Below are 20969 nucleotides of genomic sequence, written 5' to 3'. Positions count from 1 at the left end.
GAGGTCAAAGGTCAAGGGGGCGATAGCGGTAACGGTAGCCGTAGCGACGGCGGCCATGTTTGTCGGCAGTGCCGCAAGGCGTTCGGCACCCACACCAACCTGCGGCGGCACCAGAGACGAGTTCACGAGCGCCACCTGCTGCCCAGACGCCTCAACAACACCACAGCGCCTCTAGAGGACGAGACGGGTACTGCAGGAGCCAGGCTGAACACCACCTCCTCTTCCTCTCCCACGGAGGAGAACCAGGACCCTGGTGGAGCAGGAGGAGGAGGAGGAGGAGGTGATGGAGGAGAGGGAGGAGGAGGAGAGGAGGTGAGCTTTGCTTGTTTGTTAATCATTCAGTATTTTGCAATGTGCAATACATAATTTTGTTAAAGGTGCATGGTGGACATCTCCAATATCTCGGAGAACTTCTGCATGTCCAACGTGATATGTAGTTTAATGTAATACGTATATAATAATTACTATAATATATAATATAGTATGTAATGTTGTAATATAATGTTCAGGTGGAGCGTGAGGAGTACATGGTTGACATCTCCTCCAACATCTCGGAGAATTTGAGCTTCTGCATGTCCAACATGTTATGTAGTTTAATGTAATACGTATATAATAATTAATATAATGTAATATTGTAATATAAAATCCAGGTGGAGCGTGAGGAGTACATGGTTGACATCTCCTCCAACATCTCGGAGAATTTGAGCTTCTATATCGACGGCAAGATCGTCTCCACCTCGGCTCTCAGCAGCTGTGACGTCATCGAGCTCAACTCCACCCACTCTGCCCTCTCCAGCTCCCTGATTGGTCTAGACGCCCTGATAATAAGCCCCGCCCAGATTGCCCAGGCGCTCAAGCTCCAGTCCTCCTCCTCCTCCTCTTCCTCCTCGTCCAATTCCTCTTCTTCGTCACATGAGGTGTGTGTGTGTGTGTTCGTTGTGTGTGTGTGTGTGTGTGTGTGTGTGTGAGAGTGTGAGGGGGGGAGGGGGATAATTTGTAAAAATATACAAATATTATATATATATATATATAATAAGTGAATGCATGGCGATGGATGGATGAAAAAACACCAATTGTAAATATGACAACATAGATTTTAAGGATGATGATTGGATTGAATGAGTGAATATGCTGTTTTTATTATAATAATATTTTATTGTTATTGCTGTTAGTGTATTGTTTTAAAAGCCCTTCTAGGGACGGGCATTGGAAATTAGCTCATGCTATGATGCCTGCGCTTGGGCTGTTACAACATACATGCTACTGTCTGTCCCTACTCAAATAAACTAAACTAAACTAAGCTTAAGTAAACTAACCTACAGTCCTCTTCCACATCATCCCCTTCCTCCTCCTCTTCCTCCCCTTCCCTCCTCCTCTTCCTCCTCCTCTTCTTCATCATCCTCCTCTTCCTCTTTCTCTCCTCTCCTCCTCCTCCTTCTCTTCGCCCTCCCCTCCTTTTCCTCCTCCTCCCTCTCTTCCTCCTCCTGCTCTCCTTCCTCCTTCACCTCCTCTTCCTCTCATTTTCTTCCTCCTCCTCTTCCTCCTCCTCTTCTTCATCTTCTTCCTCCCCTTACCTCTCCCCCTCCTCCTCTACTTCCTATTCCTCATCCTTATCACATGACCAGACTCTTGGCCAATCATCATCCAGACGTCGTCGCACGGCCACGCCCCCGCTGCTGCCGCAGATTAAGACGGAGCTGGAGTCGGAGCCCATCCTGACTACCACGGCGACCGCCTCCGCATCCTCCGTGGTACCCGCGGCCCTGCTGCAGCATGGCTCCCAATCGCTGGGCACTGTAGTGGGAACCGTCCTCTCCCACAGCGCCCCCCACAGGTAGGAACCGCATCGTGTACTTTTTACCATTTAGATAGATAGATAGATAGATAGATAGATAGATAGATAGATAGATAGATAGATAGATAGATAGATAGATAGATAGATAGATAGATAGATAGATAGATAGCCTTAGGGGTGGCCGATATGGCTGTCTTGCCCCCCAACAGGCAAGAAATGCGTTGTTATGTTTACTACTCATCATTTACTTCATGGGTCTGTTTTTATTGACATTGTTCAGCACTCTGGTCAGTGTGCATTCAGTGTGTAAATGTGAACTTTACTCTGTTTTATTTGTACATAGCTGCTTATAATCTGGTCATAATGTTTACTGTTTATCAACACTGTGTACCTGTAGTCTACACAGTATATCTAATCTATAATCCCAGGTAATCAATAATCCCAGGAGTAATGTCATTTATATCTAATCTCTAAACCCAGGGTGAAAACTGTACTGTAACTGTAATATAATATACTGCATATCTGTTTATCTAATCTAATCTATAATCCCAGGGAGGAGAAAAGCACCTGTAGTCTAGTCTACTCTACAGTATATCTAATATGTCATCCCACGGTGAAGACTGTGTATTTGTAATCTAATTTATTTCTAATCTCTAATCCCAGGGAGAAGACTGTGTATTTGTAATCTAATCTATATCCAAACTGTATCTAATCTACTGTATATCTAATCTGTAATCTCCAGGGAGAAGACGGTGTACCTGTAATCTAATCTATATCTAATCTCTGATCTCCAGGGAGAAGACGGTGTACCTGTAATCTAATCTATATATATAATCTACTGTATATATTATCTGTAATCCAGGGAGAAGACGGTGTACCTGTAATCTAATCTATATATATAATCTACTGTATATATTATCTGTAATCCAGGGAGAAGACAGTGTACCTGTAATATAATCTACTGTATATCTAATCTGTAATCTCCAGGGAGAAGACGGTGTACCTGTAATCTAATCTGTATTCATATCTAATCTGTAATCCGCAGGGAGAAGATGCTGTACCTGTAGTCTAATCTGTATCTAATCTCTAATCTCCAGGGAGAAGACGGTGTACCTGTAATCTAATCGATATCTAATCTGTAATCTCCAGGGAGAAGACGGTGTACCTGTCCCCCAAACTCAAGCAGCTGCTGCAGGCAGGGGCAGCAGCAGGAGGGGACGGGAGGGGCACCACCTTCGCCCTGGTAACCGACGGCAACCGCATCAGCACCTCCCCCCTGTCCCTCGCCGTGCTGCCCTCCGCCGCCAGCCGCTTCAAGAGGCGCACGGGGTCTCCCCCCAGCGCAGGGGCGGGGGCGATGGCGGGGACGATGGCGGGGGCAGGGTCCGGGTCGGGGTCAGGGCCGGCATCAAGTTCAAGTTCAGCGGCAGGGTCACCTCCCGGGACCGCCCCTCCTGGTCATGACACGGTGCAAGGGCCAGCGGGTAAAGACGCTCCCCAGCTACAGACACCTGACAGCCAGAGCAGCCCCCCAGCACTCAGGTTAGTCAATGTATATTCTTAACCCTTTGAGGAGTAAGGATTTTCCCCTATTTCTTCTAGAATTATACTTGAACGTTCTACAGATCCCATAGAACTCTGTGTGAAGAATCCTGCAAAGTTCTTGTGACATCATAGTAAGAAATCGAAAGTTTGCCAAAATTCTAATCACATATACCCTATATGTGATGATACTTGATGATACTCAAAGGGGAACCTATTCTTCTTTCTTAATCAACCTATTCTATTTATTTTATATTTTTTTCATTATATAATCTAACTGTTAAAAACATTTAGCTGCATATCTTGTTTGGACCGTCTGTCTTGTATGAATTGTCTCCAAATAAACATATTTTTATTACAGGCTATCCTGCAAGAGCAGCACAGAGCAGACAGCTACAGCTACAGCAGATCTAACACCTCCAGTGGCCCCTGCCCCAAGCACCCAGAACCCAACACCGGTACCGGTATCCCTCTCAGCCCAACCAGACCCGCCCCCTGTCCCGGTTCCAGCTCCAGCCCAGCAGAACCCTCCGCTGCCCCCGGTGTCTGTTCACCAGAGCCCGCCGCTGGTCCACCCGGGCCCCCCCCCTCAGCCCCCACTGGACTGGGCTGAACCGCGGACCGGTGGCAGCCCCTGCAACCAGCTCCCTCTGGACCTCTCTAGCGGGGCGCTGGGGGGTCGTGGTGGGGAGGGTGGCGAAGGAGAGGGGGAGGCGGCGTTGGACCTGAGTTTGCCCTGCAGAGGGGTGGGGGAGGGGGAAGACGAGGAGGCGGGTAGCGGAGGTGGTGGAGGTGGTGGTGGAGGTGGTGGTGGAGGTGCGTTGTCGTCGGCGCTGGTTCTGCGTAAAGCCAAACCCACATCCAGCATCTTGCAGCAGGTGCTGATGAGGAACTATGCCAACCTCGCCACGGCAACCCAGCAGCATCCCAGCGGCAACCTGGCCGCCCTGGTGACCGACGTCGCTATAGTAACAACCTCCACAGCCGTCGCTTCTGCCGTTAATGGGGGTGTGGAGAGCGCTGAGCCAGAGAGGATGGTGGTGGAGTTGGCACTACCCCCCTCCTCTTCCTCCTCTTCCTCTTCCTCCTCCCTGGAGACCCCCACCCCTCTCCCACTCGCTCCTGTCACCATGCCACTACCCTCCACCACCCCTGAAAACTCAAACCCGACTCCAGCTCCTCCTGCCCAGGTGCTCCACTCAGCATCCTCAGCAGCCTCAGCATCCTCAGCCGCAGCATCCTCGCCTGTTGTCATGGTAACCACCTCAGCGCCCGCCCAGCTGTTGCCCGTGAGCTCCGCTGTTGCCCAGCCCGCTGCCCTCGCCCTCCTCTCCTCAGACGGGACCCTCGGTGCCTCCACACCCACCCTGGCTCTGCTCTCCGCAGATGGCTCCATCACCACTGGGTGCATCAGTGCTGGTAAGCCCCTGCTGCCAGAAGACCCCCATGCCCAGGTGAAGGCTCTGTTGCCCAGTTGGGGCGGCGCTCTGCCCCTGTGCCTGGCAACAGGAGAGGCTCTGCAGGCACGGCAACAGCAGCAGCAGCAGCAGCAGCAGCCGGCTAGCTCTGGAGGTGAGCTCTCCCTGTTGGCAGATCATGCCTTGCTCAGAGCTTTACATTATATTATATTATATCATATTATAATTACATTATACGGTATTGGTGAATCTTGTAAACACTTTGTGCGCAATGCTGCGCATGCGCCAAAAAAGCTGTGTGGCAAAAAGAGCTTAGATAACAGAATTCTCTATTCGGGTATAATGCGAAATCCCTGGCATGGAACCTCACATCTTAACAGAAACTTAGCCAGAAATAGGCCTACCACATGACGTGTTATGCAACATATTTTTTATGGTGGGCTATGGTCTCAATGCTATATTATCATACCGATGGCACACCAAAATGTGATAGGTTGCAATATCAGTAACGTGGACAAAATACCTGAAGGGAAAACGTGCAGAGCACAATGCATAGCTCTGGGAAACTAGCTATTTTGTTAGCTTGCTAGCTAACGTCAAGATCAGATTCCAGTGAGTGTATTCCACTTGTCATAAAAGCGAGCTGTTACACCAAAGAGACCATTGTGAATAACGGTCTTTACTTTGTAGTGTTGACGTGATACCGTGAGTGTGTATGCAACTCGGAGCCACATAGGTTTCTGATGGCTACGAGTCTTTCCCCATGATATTTCAGACATTTTAAAAAGAGGATGGAGATAATGATTACCGGTATACCGGGTGTGATGTGGAACTAGATTTCATTGCACAATTATTTAATAAGTCATGAGGCTTACCTTCTGGGTGTTTTTGAAATGTATTCCCAACACAAGGAGAAGTTACTAATCTCTGTCCTGCCACACGGAAGCTGAGAAATGTAAACAGTGACGTCACGCACAGATTCCCTTATAGCATTACATTACATGACATGATATTATATTTATGATATTCCTGGAACCAGTCGACCTCGAAGGCGTAGTGTAGTACTTTAAAAAACATCTATTACTGTCTGTTAAGTTGTAGGAACCATGTCAATTGCACCAGGATCTTAGATAGATGCATCGCTACTCGGGTGTGAAACTTAGCCGCGTCAGGAATCTTCGATTGGAATGCCGACGTTGTGATTATTTAATTTTCCGTAGATCATGTGCTTGGTTCCTACAGCGTTATCCCTTAGTTATTATATGGTTGTGACGTCATCTGTCGAATGCTCCATTCATTTCAACGGGGCTCCCCAACGTTCGGACGTCTGTTATTTTTCGATAACGGACGGGTTGGTCTATAACAGACCGCTGTCAATGGCAACAAGACTTTTCACTGCTAAAGCGACTTTTCAACAAGACTCTAATCAGCTGCTGTGATAGACAGCACCCGTTGTCCTGGCTACCGCTGTCAATGGCAACAAGACGTTCACTGCTAAAGCCACTGGCTTGTATACAAGTCAGTGGCTAAAGCGAATGTTTCATATCACTCCGCAGGGGGTCCGGTCTTTCGTCACTCTAATCAGCTGCTGTGATAGACAACACCTGTTGTCCTGCCTGGCCTACCTAGCTGTTGCCTAGCGGTGTTCCACAACGGCACTGTTTTGTTTTGCGCAGCAACAATCTTAACATTAAATAGGTCTAAAGAAATGTCCCCGCATGTGTGAATCATTTAAGTATATCCATATAATAAGCGGGTTAACTTTCGGCGAGTCGGTCGCTTTGTGGAATAGCAGCACTTCAGAGAGAACAAGACCCCTCCGCTCCGCGTCGGGGTCTAAAGATTCTCTCTGTCGTGCTGCTATTCCACGGTAGCGACCTTCTCGCCGAACGTTAACCCTTACATATCGTGGGCATTCTGTGCGCGGCTAACTTAGTCGCACGCTTGATGCCTGCCTGGTTCCACGGAATTAGTCGTCACCCACTGAAAAGACCTTTCTATTATATTGTATTATATAGTATATTGTATTATAATTACATTTCTCCACTGCTACTGTAGGTGAGCTCGCCCTGTCAGCGCCCCCTGCAGGATCGGAGTTCGTGACGCCCCTCCCCCTCTCAGTCCCGGCGCTGCAGGCGTTCGCTGCGTCCGTGGGCGATGCGAGCGGCGTTGGTGTTGGCGGTGGTCTGCAGTCGTACAGCATCATCCCCAGTGCCGTGGTGATCGAGTGCACCGTCTCCCTGGAGACAGCCACCCAGGCCGCCTTCGTGCCCGCAGCCTTCCCCGCCGCCGCCATCGACTCACCCTACGGCAAGATCATACTGGGCGCCCACGCCGCCTCGGCCGAGCAGCTGCAATCAGCACCCTTCAACACCGCTACACAGATACTACAAGTCCCTAGCAACAACACCACCGCTACACAGATACTACAAGCCCCTAGCAACAACACCGCTACACAGATACTACAAGTCCCTAGCAACAACACCAGCACCACACAGATACTACAAGTCCCTAGCAACAACAACAACACCGCTACGCAGATACTACAAGTCCCTAGCAACAACAACACTGCTACACAGATACTACAAGTCCCTAGCAACAACAACAACACCGCTGCTACACAGATACTACAAGTCCCTAGCAACAACAACAACACCGCTACACAGATACTACAAGTTCCTAGCAACAGCAACAACACCTCACAGCTGATCGAGCTCCCGAACAACACCACGCAGGTACTACAAGTCCCCAACACCAACACCACCACCACCACCAGCACACAGCTGATCGAGCTCCCTACTGACCCTCCACAGCTCCTGGCCCCGAGCTCCACCACCACACCACCACAGTTGCTACAACTACCCAACAGCACCTGCACCACACCACAGCCACCACTGCAAACCCCTAACAGCACCTCAGACACCACCTCAGCACAGCTGGTACACACTCCCAACAGCAGTACCCCTCCTCAGCTGGTGCAGGCCCCCAAGACGCCCACAGCGCCCCCTGCTGCCCTGGCAGTAGAGCCAGCATCCCACCCTCCTCCAAACCCTCCTCCTGCACCTCCTGCACCTCCTGCAGTTCCTGCACCTCCTGCTCCTCCTGCTGACCCCTCTCAGCCCACGGCACCATCCGGAGACGCACCTCCACCCCCTCCACCCCCTCCACCCTCTGCTGTGAAAGAGGAGCGCAAGAGCGTCAACCCTGGTGAGCCAGTGTCAGCGCCCAAGGAGTCCCGCCAGGAGCCGACCAGTACAGCACCACCTAGTGGCCAGACTATGTCAGGGCAGCATGAGAACAGCAGCAGCAGCAGCAGCAGCACTGTGAAGGAGGAGTCAGTGCAGGGAAGCTCGGACCCCAACGCTAATCCCAACCCCAAACCCAATCCTAATCCCGACTCCAACCCTAACCCTAACCCTAACCCTAATCCTAACCCCAATCCTAATTCCAACTCGGACGCTAATCCCAGTCTCAGTCCGAGCCCCCTGTGCGGCGGCTTCGTGTGCAACGTGTGCTCGCGGCCGTTCCCCTCCATGAAGGAGCTGGGCGGCCACGTGGGTGTGCACGCGGGGGCGTGGCCCTACAAGTGTGAGTTCTGCGTGCAGCTGTTTGAGAGCGTGACACTCTTCCTCCGCCACCGCTCCGGTTACCATGGCATCGGAACCATCTACCGCTGTTCCGTCTCCGCCTGCTCCAAGGAGTTTGCGTTCCTTAGCAACCTGCAGCAGCACCAGAGGGACCTGCACCCGGGGCAGAGCTGCACACACTCCGTACGTACACACACACACACAGACACACACACACACACACACACACAAAAACACACATACACACACACACACACACACACACACACACACACACACACACACACACGCACGCACGCACGCACGCACACACACACACACACACACACACACACACTCACACACACACACACTCACACACACTCACACACACACACACACACACACACATAACTGTATCAAAGAATCGTCTAGTAGATAAATATACTTCAGGCTCGGACGTTTCCGGGATCCATGTGATGTCAGAACACCCCTGAAATGCAGCATCAACTTAAAATGTCAACCTTTTTAATACCTTTTTTAACCTTTTTACCAAATTGGCTGTTATTAACAATCAAAAAGTAGGTATCACGATATAACCAACTTTTGTGATACGTGTATCGCAAGTCGAGATATCGCAATATCGATACATTTTCGATATATCGTGCAGCCCTAGTCAGAACACCCCTGCGGTTAGGAGACCTGCGGTGTCTTACGGTGGAGTCCCCTTAGCGCACATCTTGTGCAAACCGCTACCAAACATCCTAAAAAGACAAGGACCAAACTTGAACACACTCCTTTGCATTTTGAATCATCTTTCTCAACTAGACGGTTCTTTGACTGTATGCTAATGGGGTTTCAGGGCGTACTCGTCCCTTTTTAGGTGAAACTGCTACCGGACACCGTAGGCTAAATGAATGTGTTTGACCACCACAGCCACAGAAACGAGTTTTCTAATAAATTATGTTTTCACTTACAAAGTTCAAAAGAACCCCAACCCCAAGGCCCTCCTTGATCTACCAGCGATGTGTTGAGTGATGGTTGTGTAATATGCTACTTGCCAACGTAGCATCTCAGTGTTATTAGGCCCTAAGTAGTACTTAGCCCCTTAATGCACGCCATACCTCCAGTGGCAGGTTGTAATAGACATTGAAAGTTAACTACTATAGTACTACACTGCTATGACAGTGCACGGGGCCTTTAGTAATACATTACGACTTGGTCATTGGTAACATGCTGGTAACAGCTAATTCTGGTAACAGCTAATTTATAATGCCTTGTCTCAACGGGTTAAGTATGAGGGGCCGCCTTGGCAATATATCAGAAATAGGTGTCATATCATCACTAGTAGTTTATACATAAATTATTGTACCTCGCAACCATTTTATTTGCATGTGCGAGAAAATGTATTGATTGTATGCATAACCCTTTAGTGATGTGGTGTATTGCCTAGCCGACCCTTCATACTTCAGTGCTACTTAGGCTTAAGTACTACTTAAGGGTTTTTGGGAAACACCAGCAGCCAGCAATTTGCTTGAAATAGTTAGATTGCCGCCGGTGCTACATCTTTTCAAATTGTTTGATTTGAACAATTTATTAAATGGCAACATCGATTAATACTCTGGTGATAGTTCTTATAACTTCTGTGGTTGCTGACTATGTGTTTAGGTCTTCTTAAATAACAATATTAAATATTAAATGACTATAAGAAATCTGTGATGTGTCGAATTTCTCATAGACTGCCGTTGAACTGGCTGGGATAATTTCACCTAAAAATGCACAGATGTACCAATGGAACATTGTGTAGACCTCATGGAAAATAATATGATGTTTGTGTGTGTGTGTGTGTGTGTGTGTTAGGAGGTGGAGGACGGTCGGTTGCGGCCTCAGAACTACAACAGCCCCATTGCGGAGGTGGAAGCGGGGGAGGGGAAGCCTGGGGTGCCCCAACACCCCAACACCAACACACCTCCCAACACCACCACCACCACCACCACCAGCAGCAGCAGCAACTCACAGGACAACGAGAGGATGACGCGGAGGAGGGCAGCCAAGAAGGAGCAGGAGGAGCAGGAGAGGGAGGAGAGGAAAGAAAAAGAGAGAGAGAAGGAGAAGGAGAAAGAGAAGGAGGTGAAGAAGGAGGAGGAGGTAGAGAGGGAGAAGGAGGAGTTTGACAGCGTGACAGAGGAGTTGTACACCACCATTAAGGTGATGGCGTCAGGGTTAGGCCGCTCTAAAGGGCCCGACGTGCGGCTGGGTCTTAACCAGCACTACCCCAGCTTCAAGCCACCGCCCTTCCCCTATCACAACCGCAGCCCGGTCACCACGGCTACCACCCCAGCCTCGGCCACCAGCTTCAGCACCCACAACATTCCGCAGAGCTTCGCCACGGCGATACGCTGCACCAAGTGCGGCCAGGGCTTCGACAACATGCCCGCGCTGCACACGCACATCCTGGCCTGCGCGTCCGCCAGCGACCGGCGCCGCTACACGCCCAAGAGGAACCCGGTGCCCCTCCGCCAGGCCCACGCCCTCGCCCGCGCAAACACCATCAACGCGGCGACGGCAGCGACGGCACAGAACGGCAACAACGTGCTCTCGCCCACCTCCACCAACGCCAACATACGCTCCAACACCAACACCAATGCTAACGCTAACGTCTCGGGGCCGGCGGCGGCGGGCCGTAAGGGGCCCCGGGGTCGGCCCAGACTCGTCCCGGAGTCGGGCCGGGGTCGCCCCAGGGTCGGGCCGGAGTCGCTGGCTAAGATGAAGATGAAGCTGAGCGCGCTGAGCAGCAAGCGTAAGGCGCGGCTGGTGCACAAGGCCGTGGCACAGAGACACCGCTCCAACCGAGACGCCGCCGCTGCTGCCGCCGCCGCACTGGCCAAGAGGGGCCATGGGGGGGCAGCAGAGAGCCCAGGTGGAGGAAGAGGAGGAGGAGCAGGAGGACGAGAGGATGAGGAGGAGGAAGGTGGGGGTACCCACGTGTGTCCACACTGTCGGAGGGAGTTCACCTACCGCGCCAGCCTCAGCAAGCACGTGGCACTGAGCTGCCCCCGTAAGCCTGCAGGGGGCAGGAGGGTGCGGAAGAGGAAGGAGGGAGGAGGAGGAGGAGGAGGAGGAGGGGAGAACAACAGCACTCACCTCGGCGCCAAGAGGTCACCCGCCATCTTGGTTGTGGCAGGGGGCGGGGCCTCAGCACCGCCTCAGCCCTTGAAGAGGAGCAAACATGGCGGCTCCTCCTCCGCCGCCTCCAGCGTCCTCTCGCCCCTCCCACAGGCCAACGCCTCAGCTGGTCGCCCCGGACGACCGCCCTTAGGAGGGGCGGAGACTAGAACACATGCCACGGCCATGGCCACACCCCCTCATGACGTCCAGCTGCAGGCCTCGCCCATCAGGGCGAGAGAGAGGCATGGCGGTCCCGTGACGCGCAGCCTACAGCAGGCTCGAGGCCCCGTGACGCGCAGCCTACAGCAGGCTGGCACTGTGGCGCTGCCATCTAGTGTTGAGGAGGGGGATGGAACTTCAGCCACAGCAGCAACATCTGGTGTTGAGGAGGAGGATGGAAGTGCAGCAGCAGCGCCATCTGGTGTTGAGGAGGGGAAGGGAACTGCAGCAACAGCACAGCAGACGCAGCAGACTGCAGAACAGCAGATACAGCAGATACAGTAGGGGCAGCAGACAGGAAGTGAGCAGCAGAGATCAGTCTGGAGACAGGAAATGAAGACTAGTGGAGACAGGAAATGAAGACTGGTGGATACAGGAAATGAAGGGCAGTGATCAGTCTAGAAACAGGAAATGAAGACCAGATCAGAGGATTAGGCAGGATCAGGAGTATGAGAGAAAGAAAGAGATCAGAAGAAGTTAATACAGGGACAGAAACAGTGACAGATAAACAGCCAAAGGGATGAAGGGAAAGAGAAGAAGAGAGGACAACTCATCCTCCTCCACCACCTCGTCCTCTTCCTCCTCCTCTTCCTCGTCCTCTTCCTCCTCACCCCTGCAGCACTAGCAGAAGAAAACGGGAGGAATGGGTTTGTGTGTGTGTGTCATGGACATGGAAGTAGAAAAAACCCTAGGCCAGTTAGAGGAAGAAGCATGAAGACTGTGTGTGTGTGCGTCGAGTGTGTGTGTGTGTTTGTGTGTGGGACACACAGCTGGACTCCAGGATGGCGCCTAGGCACCTGACGGACAGAATGGAGACTCCTCGCTCACACAGCTGTTGTTGTTTACGAGCTGCTGGATGCTAATGCTAGCCAATGCTAATGGTAGCCATGGAAACTTTATGACGGGCTATTAATGACGAAGGATTCTACATGAAGAACTGTGTACAAACAAACAAAACAAAACAAAACAACGAAAAACAGACTAAAACTCTTCCAGAGGTTCTTTCTATTGTGAAGCTAGAGGATTTGTAATGCTGATAATAATGCTGACTGATGAGAGACATGTTTTCACCTCTAAATGTTAAATAATGCTAACTGATGAAAGAGATGTTCTGAGCTCTTGGTAAAAGTGTTGATTGCACAGTAATACAATTGGAGATGAGGGTCACAGAGATTGAAAACAGGTGTGTGTACGTGTGAGTGTGTATGTTTGTCTTTGTGTGCAAAACACGTATGTGTATGTATGCGTACATGTGTATGTGTGGGGTGGGCAAGGGTCACCTGCGTGAAGCTGCCCCCCCCCCAGACCCAAAATGCTGAAATAACACTTGTTTGTGCTGGATTGTGCTGTAAAAAAATATTTTGTGCTATTAATAAAGTAATCGCATAATAATAGCATAATAATAAAATAAAACGGCTGTAACTTTACAAAACAAGTGATTGAAACCTTGATTTTCACAGCACAAATGAGCACAAACAAATTCCCAATTTAGACTACTTTGGAGAAATTTGGATGTGGAGGGTGTGCTGGGGTCAGAAACTGTATTAAAAGTATGAATATTTGAGTATTTAAATTACTCAAAAGCCTTAATAGCACAAACAAATATTTTTACAGCACAATCCAGCACAAGCATAGCAAAATCAGTCTGCAGTGTTATTTCAGCATTTTGTGGCGGGGGGTGGGGGGTTGCAGGGTTGGGGCAGCTTCACACAGATGCAGGGGAGGTCTGACAGTAGCTACTGTAATGTTAGTGTGAGTAATGGTTGTGGTTGTAGTGGCACTGGAGTCGGCTACGCCCATGTTCTGACCCAAAGAAGGAATGATGTAGACTGGTCACCTCTCCTGGACTGGGTCATTTGGTACTGATGCGGTAGCCTGGATACTCCGTGGAGACGGGATGCTGGCCCTCATATCTCCAGAGTGGGGTTTCATCTCTCTAGGGCAGGGTCATTTGGTACTGATGCGGTAGCCTGGATGCTGCCTGGAGACGGGATGCTGGCTGTAGTCCCCAGGGTCTCCCCTCTCCTGGGCTTGGTCGCGTCAGTAAGATGATCCCCAGGACTGTCCTCAGTATAGCTGCCGTACAAAGTCAATGTGCAGTAACTACATATTTTGTCAAAATTGAGTTTTCACAGAAAATGGTCTTCATTACACCTCCTATATCGTGTGACAAAGTGTTAGTGTACAATTGTGTCCGTTTTAGAGATATTGCAGCAACTACAATGTTCAACCTAATACCAATGCTTTGAAGTCATTTTTTTCTAATTTTCATTGTTAGCGTAGTTACAGCAGTTTGCCTTTATAGGGCAGTAGGCGTGTCCTCAATGGGCGTGTCCTCAGCAGGCTTGTCCTCAATGGGCGTGTCCTCAGTATGCTTGTCTTCAATGGGCGTGTCCTCAGTAGGTATGTCATCAATGGGCGTGTCCTCAGTATGCTTCTCTTCAATGGGCGTGTCCTCAGTAGGCGTGTCATCAGTAGGCTTGTCCTCAATGGTATGTCATCAATGGGCGTGTCCTCAGTAGGCGTGTCCTCACTGGGCGTGTCCTCAGTAGGCATGTCATCAATGGGCTTGTCCTCAATGGGCGTGTCCTCAGTAGGCGTGTCATCAGTAGGCTTGTCCTCAATGGGCGTGTCCTCAGTTGGTGTGTCATCAGTCTGCTTCGGCCTGTTGGGTCGGCCCTGCACTTTAATGTTGAAAAATGGTCCTGTCAACTCAACTGGTATTATAAATGAATATTATGGGCTGTTGATGATGAGGCAGTCCTGTTGCTATGGGGATATTATGGGGTGTTGATGATGGGGGCAGTCCTGTTGCTATGGTGATATTATGGGGTGTTGATGATGGAGGCAGTCGTGTTGCTATGGTGATATTATGGGGTGTTGATGATGGGAGCAGTGCCCAGAAGGACGAACTGTGAGGAGGGTGGTGATGAACAGGGGGCAGTCGTGTTGCTATGGTGATATTATGGGGTGTTGATGATGGAGGCAGTCGTGTTGCTATGGTGATATTATGGGGTGTTGATAATGGAGGCAGTCGTGTTGCTATGTGGATATCGAACTGTGTGAAGGAGAAGCAGTGGTGATGAACAGGGTTTATGGGAACTAGACGCTCCTCTGATGGTGCATTCAGGCCGACTGAGAATCGTGCCGGTGCCCGTTCCCGCACCAAATCTAACGAACCAGCATGGTCACGCCGCAGATCTTGGCATGTGCGGAAACCGGAAAGTTGGTTCGCAATGCGAACCTTGATGATGACGAAGACGTCGACAGGTGAATCCGGGTAACACAGTCACGTGCGGAAAAGTTCAGCGCCCGGTATGAACGTGGGTGGTTCGCAGGTAAGCACTTTAGTGCCTATCGTACGCAACTGGTGTGGGAATCAGCAGGGTTCTGGTCAGCCTGAAATTAGTATCAGTGAGTGTGTGTAGTGTGTGTATCTTGTGTGTCGTGTGCGTAGTGTGTGTGCGAGTTGCAGTGTCTGCTGTCAATCATCTCAGCAGTCTGTCAATCACTCATGTCTGGAGGCTGGGCCAGACAGAGTCTGATTGTGTGTGTGTGTGTGTGTGTGTGTTGAGGGGCTGTGTGTGTGGGTGTGTGTGTGTGTGTGGGGGGGGGGGGCTGTACCTGTGTGACACATTCTGTTCCTGCATTCTGTCTTAAAGAGCCGAATAGACTGTGTAGACACCTGTGACTGTGCATCTTTGGGGGCGTTGCCATGTAGCAAAAATGTTGCCGTATGACTGTTGAGTGTGTGTGTGTGTGTGTGGGGGGGGGTGTCTTTGTTTGTGTGTGTGATGGGGGAGGAGATGTCTTTGTGTGTGTGTGTGTGTGTGTGTGTGTGTGTGTGTGTGTGTGTGTGTGTGTGTGTGTGTGTGTGTGTGTGTGTGTAGGAGATATCTTGCTAAATTAAAGACTGTGAGTGACGTGTGCCTCTGACCTGCCTGCCCTGTTCCACTATGGACGACATCCATGCAGTTCAGATTAAAATGTTGTGTTTTACCCTCACGTGGTTGTTATGAATAAATAAATAAATGAAAATAAATAAATAAATGATTGCAATGGTTTATGTGTGTAAGGAGTAGCTTTTTTTTGTATGTTAATTTGGGGTCTTTTTAGACTTAAAGTCCTTGCTACCAGTTTGTGTTTTTGTGTTGTTGCCAGATGCCACCACATGGGGGAGATGTTCAGCTGTAAAATACACTGCGACTCTCAGAAGACTGTGGCATGTAGAAGAAACCACCACACACACACACACACACACACACACACACACACACACACACACACACACACACACACACACACACACACACACACACACACACACACACACACACAGGATAGCACAGCTTGTATCGATATTTTAGCCGTTATACACACATATTTTAGCCGTTATACACACACTCAAAGACACACACACACACACACATGGGAGTGCGCTGTTGTTTGATCAGCATTTCATCTTTGTTTCTGAGAAGTGAGTTTTTAAAAGTTTAAACCACAACATTGCGGCACACGTCCCACGTCTACAAACACACATGCAGAACGCCACTTCTCAGACCTTTATATTACTGGTATATGATATGATATGATATTATATGATATATGATATGATATGATCAATCAATCAATCAATCAATCAAGAGTTTATTGTCATTGTCAATTGTCAAAAAGGCAACGAAATTGTGTTTCGGGTACAATACTTAGTAGCAGCGTAAACTAATACAAAGTTTAGTACACCTGGGACGAACTGCGCTACTGCGCGCATCCACCTTCACAAATCTTGGTTTTAGACAAGTGTTAGACAACATTGGGTAAGGATGAGGAGAAAAAGATTCCATAGCTCCACATTGCAAACACAACATCAAGGTATAGACAAAAAACCTCATTATGGCTATAAGCAGTGGAGACGCAGACATTGTACAAAACCGGGGGAGGGGGGGGGGGGGGGGGGAGGGGGGTGGGGGCGGGTGGGGGGGGGGGGGGGGGTGGGGGGGGGGGGTGGGGGGGGGTGGGGGGGGGGGGGAGGGGTTCAGAAAGCGCGGAGGAGGCGTTGAAGAGAGGGGAGGGGTGGGCACTGGATAGCTTATCACCCCACTCTGAGCCATAGCTCAAACCGTCCCAGGGACGGCCTTGCACTGTCCCATAGCAAGTGAAAAAACGTCTCCAGGTGCCTGTGGTAGTTGAGGGGGGCAGAGAGTCCAGACATTGCTTGTCCTCCAAGGAGAGATAAGAGTCCTGACCTTGGTCAGGTCGCTGCAGCTGCAGCTGGGGCGCCAAAGCAAAATAAGATTTATGTTTGGGTTATTGCAGACATTCCTTTTACGATTCTGCGGTAATTCTCATGTGACTGGCCACACGTTTCACGTACAGCAGAATTTCGAGCAACCTATCTCCCAAACCGATCGATTCCATCTGGCGATCGTGCGCGACAAGTCCATCAATGCGGCGATCAATCGCTTCAAGGTGGCGATGTTCGGCCACAATCACTTCAGTCAATTTGTCCATCTGGCGCTGACCTGCCACAAAACCCTCCAAAGCGCGATTCACGACCACATTCTGTGCTCGAATCTCACTGCCCAACCGGTCAATTGAGCCGGACAGCCTGGGGCCCCTAATGGCTGCCCATATCTTTGAGCAAATGCGGTACAGCAGTCCCAAGGATAATCCAATTCCCAAGGAACTTGCCACCAAGTAGCCGAAAGTGTAGACATCTTCTACGTCCTCAATGTTTAACGGAGCCAGACACATGACGTTCCACTTCCCCCACGAGTCCATCACATAGCCAGCCGCCGTCGTCCCATCAGGACAGTTGGGCTCCCCCGAACCCACTTTGATCTTCGAAAAGATGGTGTCAATTGCGTTGAAAGACCAGTTGACCAAATCCATTGTTAATTTCTTTTCAGGAGAACAGGACAGCGTGGAGTCTCAGCAGAAAATTAAAGTCAGACAAGACAGAGTGCAGCAGCCGGGGAAGAGATAGTGAGAGGAGGAGGGGAGAGGGGAGAGGGGAAGGGAGGGGAAAAGAGAGCTCAGGAGCTCTGAAGAAACACGTCCGCCTCCTCCGAGAGCAGAACAAGATATGATATTACTGTGTATTATATTACATTATATTATGATACTGAAAAGAGGTCATGTCATATTTCATAATACATAATTACATATTACAGATTACCACTGCTCAGACTCTGGAGTCAATATAAAAAAAAAAATTAGGATGAGATTTTGGCTTGATTGTTTTATTGTGTAATATAATCTTTGACCACAATGCAAAAGGGACCTCTTTATAAAGCGGGCAATATACAAATAATATACAAATAAATAAATGATTGCAATGGTTTATGTGTGTAAGGAGTAGCTTTTTTTTGTATGTTAATTTGGGGTCTTTTTAGACTTGAAGTCCTTGCTACCAGTTTGTGTTTTTGTGTTGTTGCCAGATGCCACCACATGATGGAGATGTTGAGCTGTAAAATACACTGTGACTCTCAGAGGACTGTGTATTATATTACATTATATTATGATACTGAAAAGAGGTCATGTCATATTTCATAATACATAATTACATATTACAGATTACCACTGCTCAGACTCTGGAGTCAATATAAAAAAAAAAATTAGGATGAGATTTTGGCTTGATTGTTTTATTGTGTAATATAATCTTTGACCACAATGCAAAAGGGACCTCTTTATAAAGCGGGCAATATACAAATAATATACAAATAAATAAATGATTGCAATGGTTTATGTGTGTAAGGAGTAGCTTTTTTTTGTATGTTAATTTGGGGTCTTTTTAGACTTGAAGTCCTTGCTACCAGTTTGTGTTTCTGTGTAGTTACTAGATGTCACCACATGATGGAGATGTTGAGCTGTAAAATACACTGTGACTCTCATAGGGCTGTGTATTATATTACATTATATTATGATACTGAAAAGAGGTCATGTCATATTTCATAATACATAATTACATATTACAGATTACCACTGCTCAGACTCTGGAGTCAATATAAAAAAAAAAATTAGGATGAGATTTTGGCTTGATTGTTTTATTGTGTAATATAATCTTTGACCACAATGCAAAAGGGACCTCTTTATAAAGCGGGCACGGGACGTTTGGTAAACAGTGAATAAAATCAAAATGCTATCATTTTCAAAACATTCAATCTATTCATTAGATGGAGAATAGTGAAAAGACAACATATTAAGTGTTAAAACCGAGAAAAAATATTGTTTTGGGGGACATATGTACTCATTTCTAATTTGATAAATCCAACACGTCTCAAAAGAGTTGGGACGGGGACAATAAATGGCAGCAAATGTCGAGGAAGACTAAAAACAAAACAAAAGACAACACTTAACAGTTAAATACATTAACCGATGAGATGATTTTATATAAAAAACAGTGTTAATTCCTATCTTGGACATGATTTCACCAGCTTAAATGGTGGGTGTATTCCTTGTCATGTTTTGCAATGTTTTCCTTTCTGTAGTGCTTACAGTGTGACAGGTCTTGACCAAAAACCCACCATTTTATCACCTGCTGGTCCTTATGATGGAGACAAACTGTTAAAACATAGTAGAGAATGCAATTTGACCTTACTATGTGGCAGTAATCGAAGATCTCCCTTCAAAATATAATGCACGAGTGGCTTTTCATGCTGTTTAAAACCCATTTATACCATTCAGCACTGTATTTAACTCTACAGATGAGTGAGAACATCTTAACCAATGCACTACTGCACCCGCATGCCATCATGGAGGCTGACTTTTGAAGCTAGCACTAACACAAGTTGGATGGTCCATTTTCACTGTAGCACAGGATGTGCCATGTTCTATTATTGTCAAAAAGAATGGACTTCTACAACTTCTGCTGACTTCTGTAAGCAAAGGACAGTTTCCCATGTCTTCTGGGTCTATTTCAAGTGAGCTCAGGTGCTTAGGAGAATGTTACACCCCTGTATCATTTGCACGCATTAAGCATTCTTAATATGGTCAATTTTCAATAGCTCTAGCACTCCAGGAATTAGAGTGAGACTACAGCCAATATATATTTCATGATGTCATGAACCTATACAATAATTTTATTAACAAAAATATGTCTTATATACACTCAATCGTGGTAAATCAAAGGGAATTCAAAAATGTATGTAATAACTATGGTAATTATTCCCTTTGCATCTTTAATTCTGAGTGACTCAGCCTCTCTGTGATGATCTTATACCTGGACACGTATATTGTCCGTCAGTACAATTCATTTTGAAATGTTCTTCTTTGTTGTTTTATCTTATTTGGATGTTTACTAAATTTCACTGATCTCCGTCCCAACTCTTTTGAGACGTGTTGGATTTATCAAATTAGAAATGAGTACATATGTCCCCCAAAACAATATTTTTTCTCGGGTTTAACACTTAATATGTTGTCTTTTCACTATTCTCCATCTAATGAATAGATTGAATGTTTTGAAAATGATAGCATTTTGATTTTATTCACTGTTTACCAAACGTCCCAACTTCATCGGAGTTGGGGTTTGTAACTAACTACTCTGGGATGACAAACATTCAAAGTGTAAGTGGAGAAAACAACTTTTTTTGTGACTGTGTATATTTTCACACAGGCCTGTCGTTGGGCACGGCACAATATTGTGCTACATGAACACATATTGTATTGAATTGAAATGCAAACTCATACAGACTGCAGGGGGCAACATTATTGTAGAAAAAATACAAAACAAATCAAAAATACAAAACTATGTTTCAGGATAGCTTACAAACTACATACACTCATATATCAGTTCACTAACTTAAGTAACTTAACCCTTGTGTTGTGTTCGGGTCATTTTTGACCCATTTTCAAGTTTTAATGTGAAAAAAACACACTTTCCTTTATTTTCTTGGAATGAGGGTTCATCTAATCCTCAGTCACAATCATTTCAATACAAAAAAATATGATTCATAATTTTAGTACATTTTAAAGGTCCAAAAAAAAAAGGTACATCTGTGGTGTTCGGGTCAAAATTGACCCGGGCATAGATTTTTGGTTGTTGTATGCATTTCTGAAAAGCTGTTGGTTGCCCTTTTTCTTCAGTTTGGTGATTCATGGTGAGGAAAATATATTTCTTGCCTAAAAAAAATGTTTGGCCAGCTTTTTCATATTACAAATCCAATATGGCCGCCGGACAGTCCCATACAATACAATACGTCATATCTCCTGTTGTGAAAGGAGTACAGATGTATTTTTGGTGTCTACTCATATGTTTTCATGGTC

At 47.8% G+C, this 20969-nt stretch overlaps 1 protein-coding gene across 1 annotated transcript in view; it reads left to right on the top strand.

Moving 5' to 3' along the window:
* prdm2a (PR domain containing 2, with ZNF domain a) overlaps nt 1–12950 on the top strand; it is a 17802-nt gene extending 4852 nt beyond the window's left edge. Inside the window, exons 3-10 of the mRNA XM_063193620.1 lie at nt 1–312; nt 651–917; nt 1626–1834; nt 2945–3337; nt 3699–4909; nt 6814–7775; nt 7875–8525; nt 10182–12950. The exon at nt 1–312 is cut by the window's left edge and continues 956 nt beyond it. Of these exons, the coding sequence (XP_063049690.1) occupies nt 1–312; nt 651–917; nt 1626–1834; nt 2945–3337; nt 3699–4909; nt 6814–7775; nt 7875–8525; nt 10182–11993 (5817 nt within the window). The 3' untranslated portion in view covers nt 11994–12950. The remainder of the gene's footprint in view (nt 313–650; nt 918–1625; nt 1835–2944; nt 3338–3698; nt 4910–6813; nt 7776–7874; nt 8526–10181) is intronic.
* The last annotated feature ends 8019 nt before the right edge of the window (nt 12951–20969 follow it).

This window comes from Engraulis encrasicolus, unplaced genomic scaffold (genome assembly GCF_034702125.1).
Source record: "Engraulis encrasicolus isolate BLACKSEA-1 unplaced genomic scaffold, IST_EnEncr_1.0 scaffold_48_np1212, whole genome shotgun sequence".
In the NCBI taxonomy this organism is placed as follows: domain Eukaryota; kingdom Metazoa; phylum Chordata; class Actinopteri; order Clupeiformes; family Engraulidae; genus Engraulis; species Engraulis encrasicolus.
This window is presented reverse-complemented; position numbering and strand designations above follow the sequence as displayed.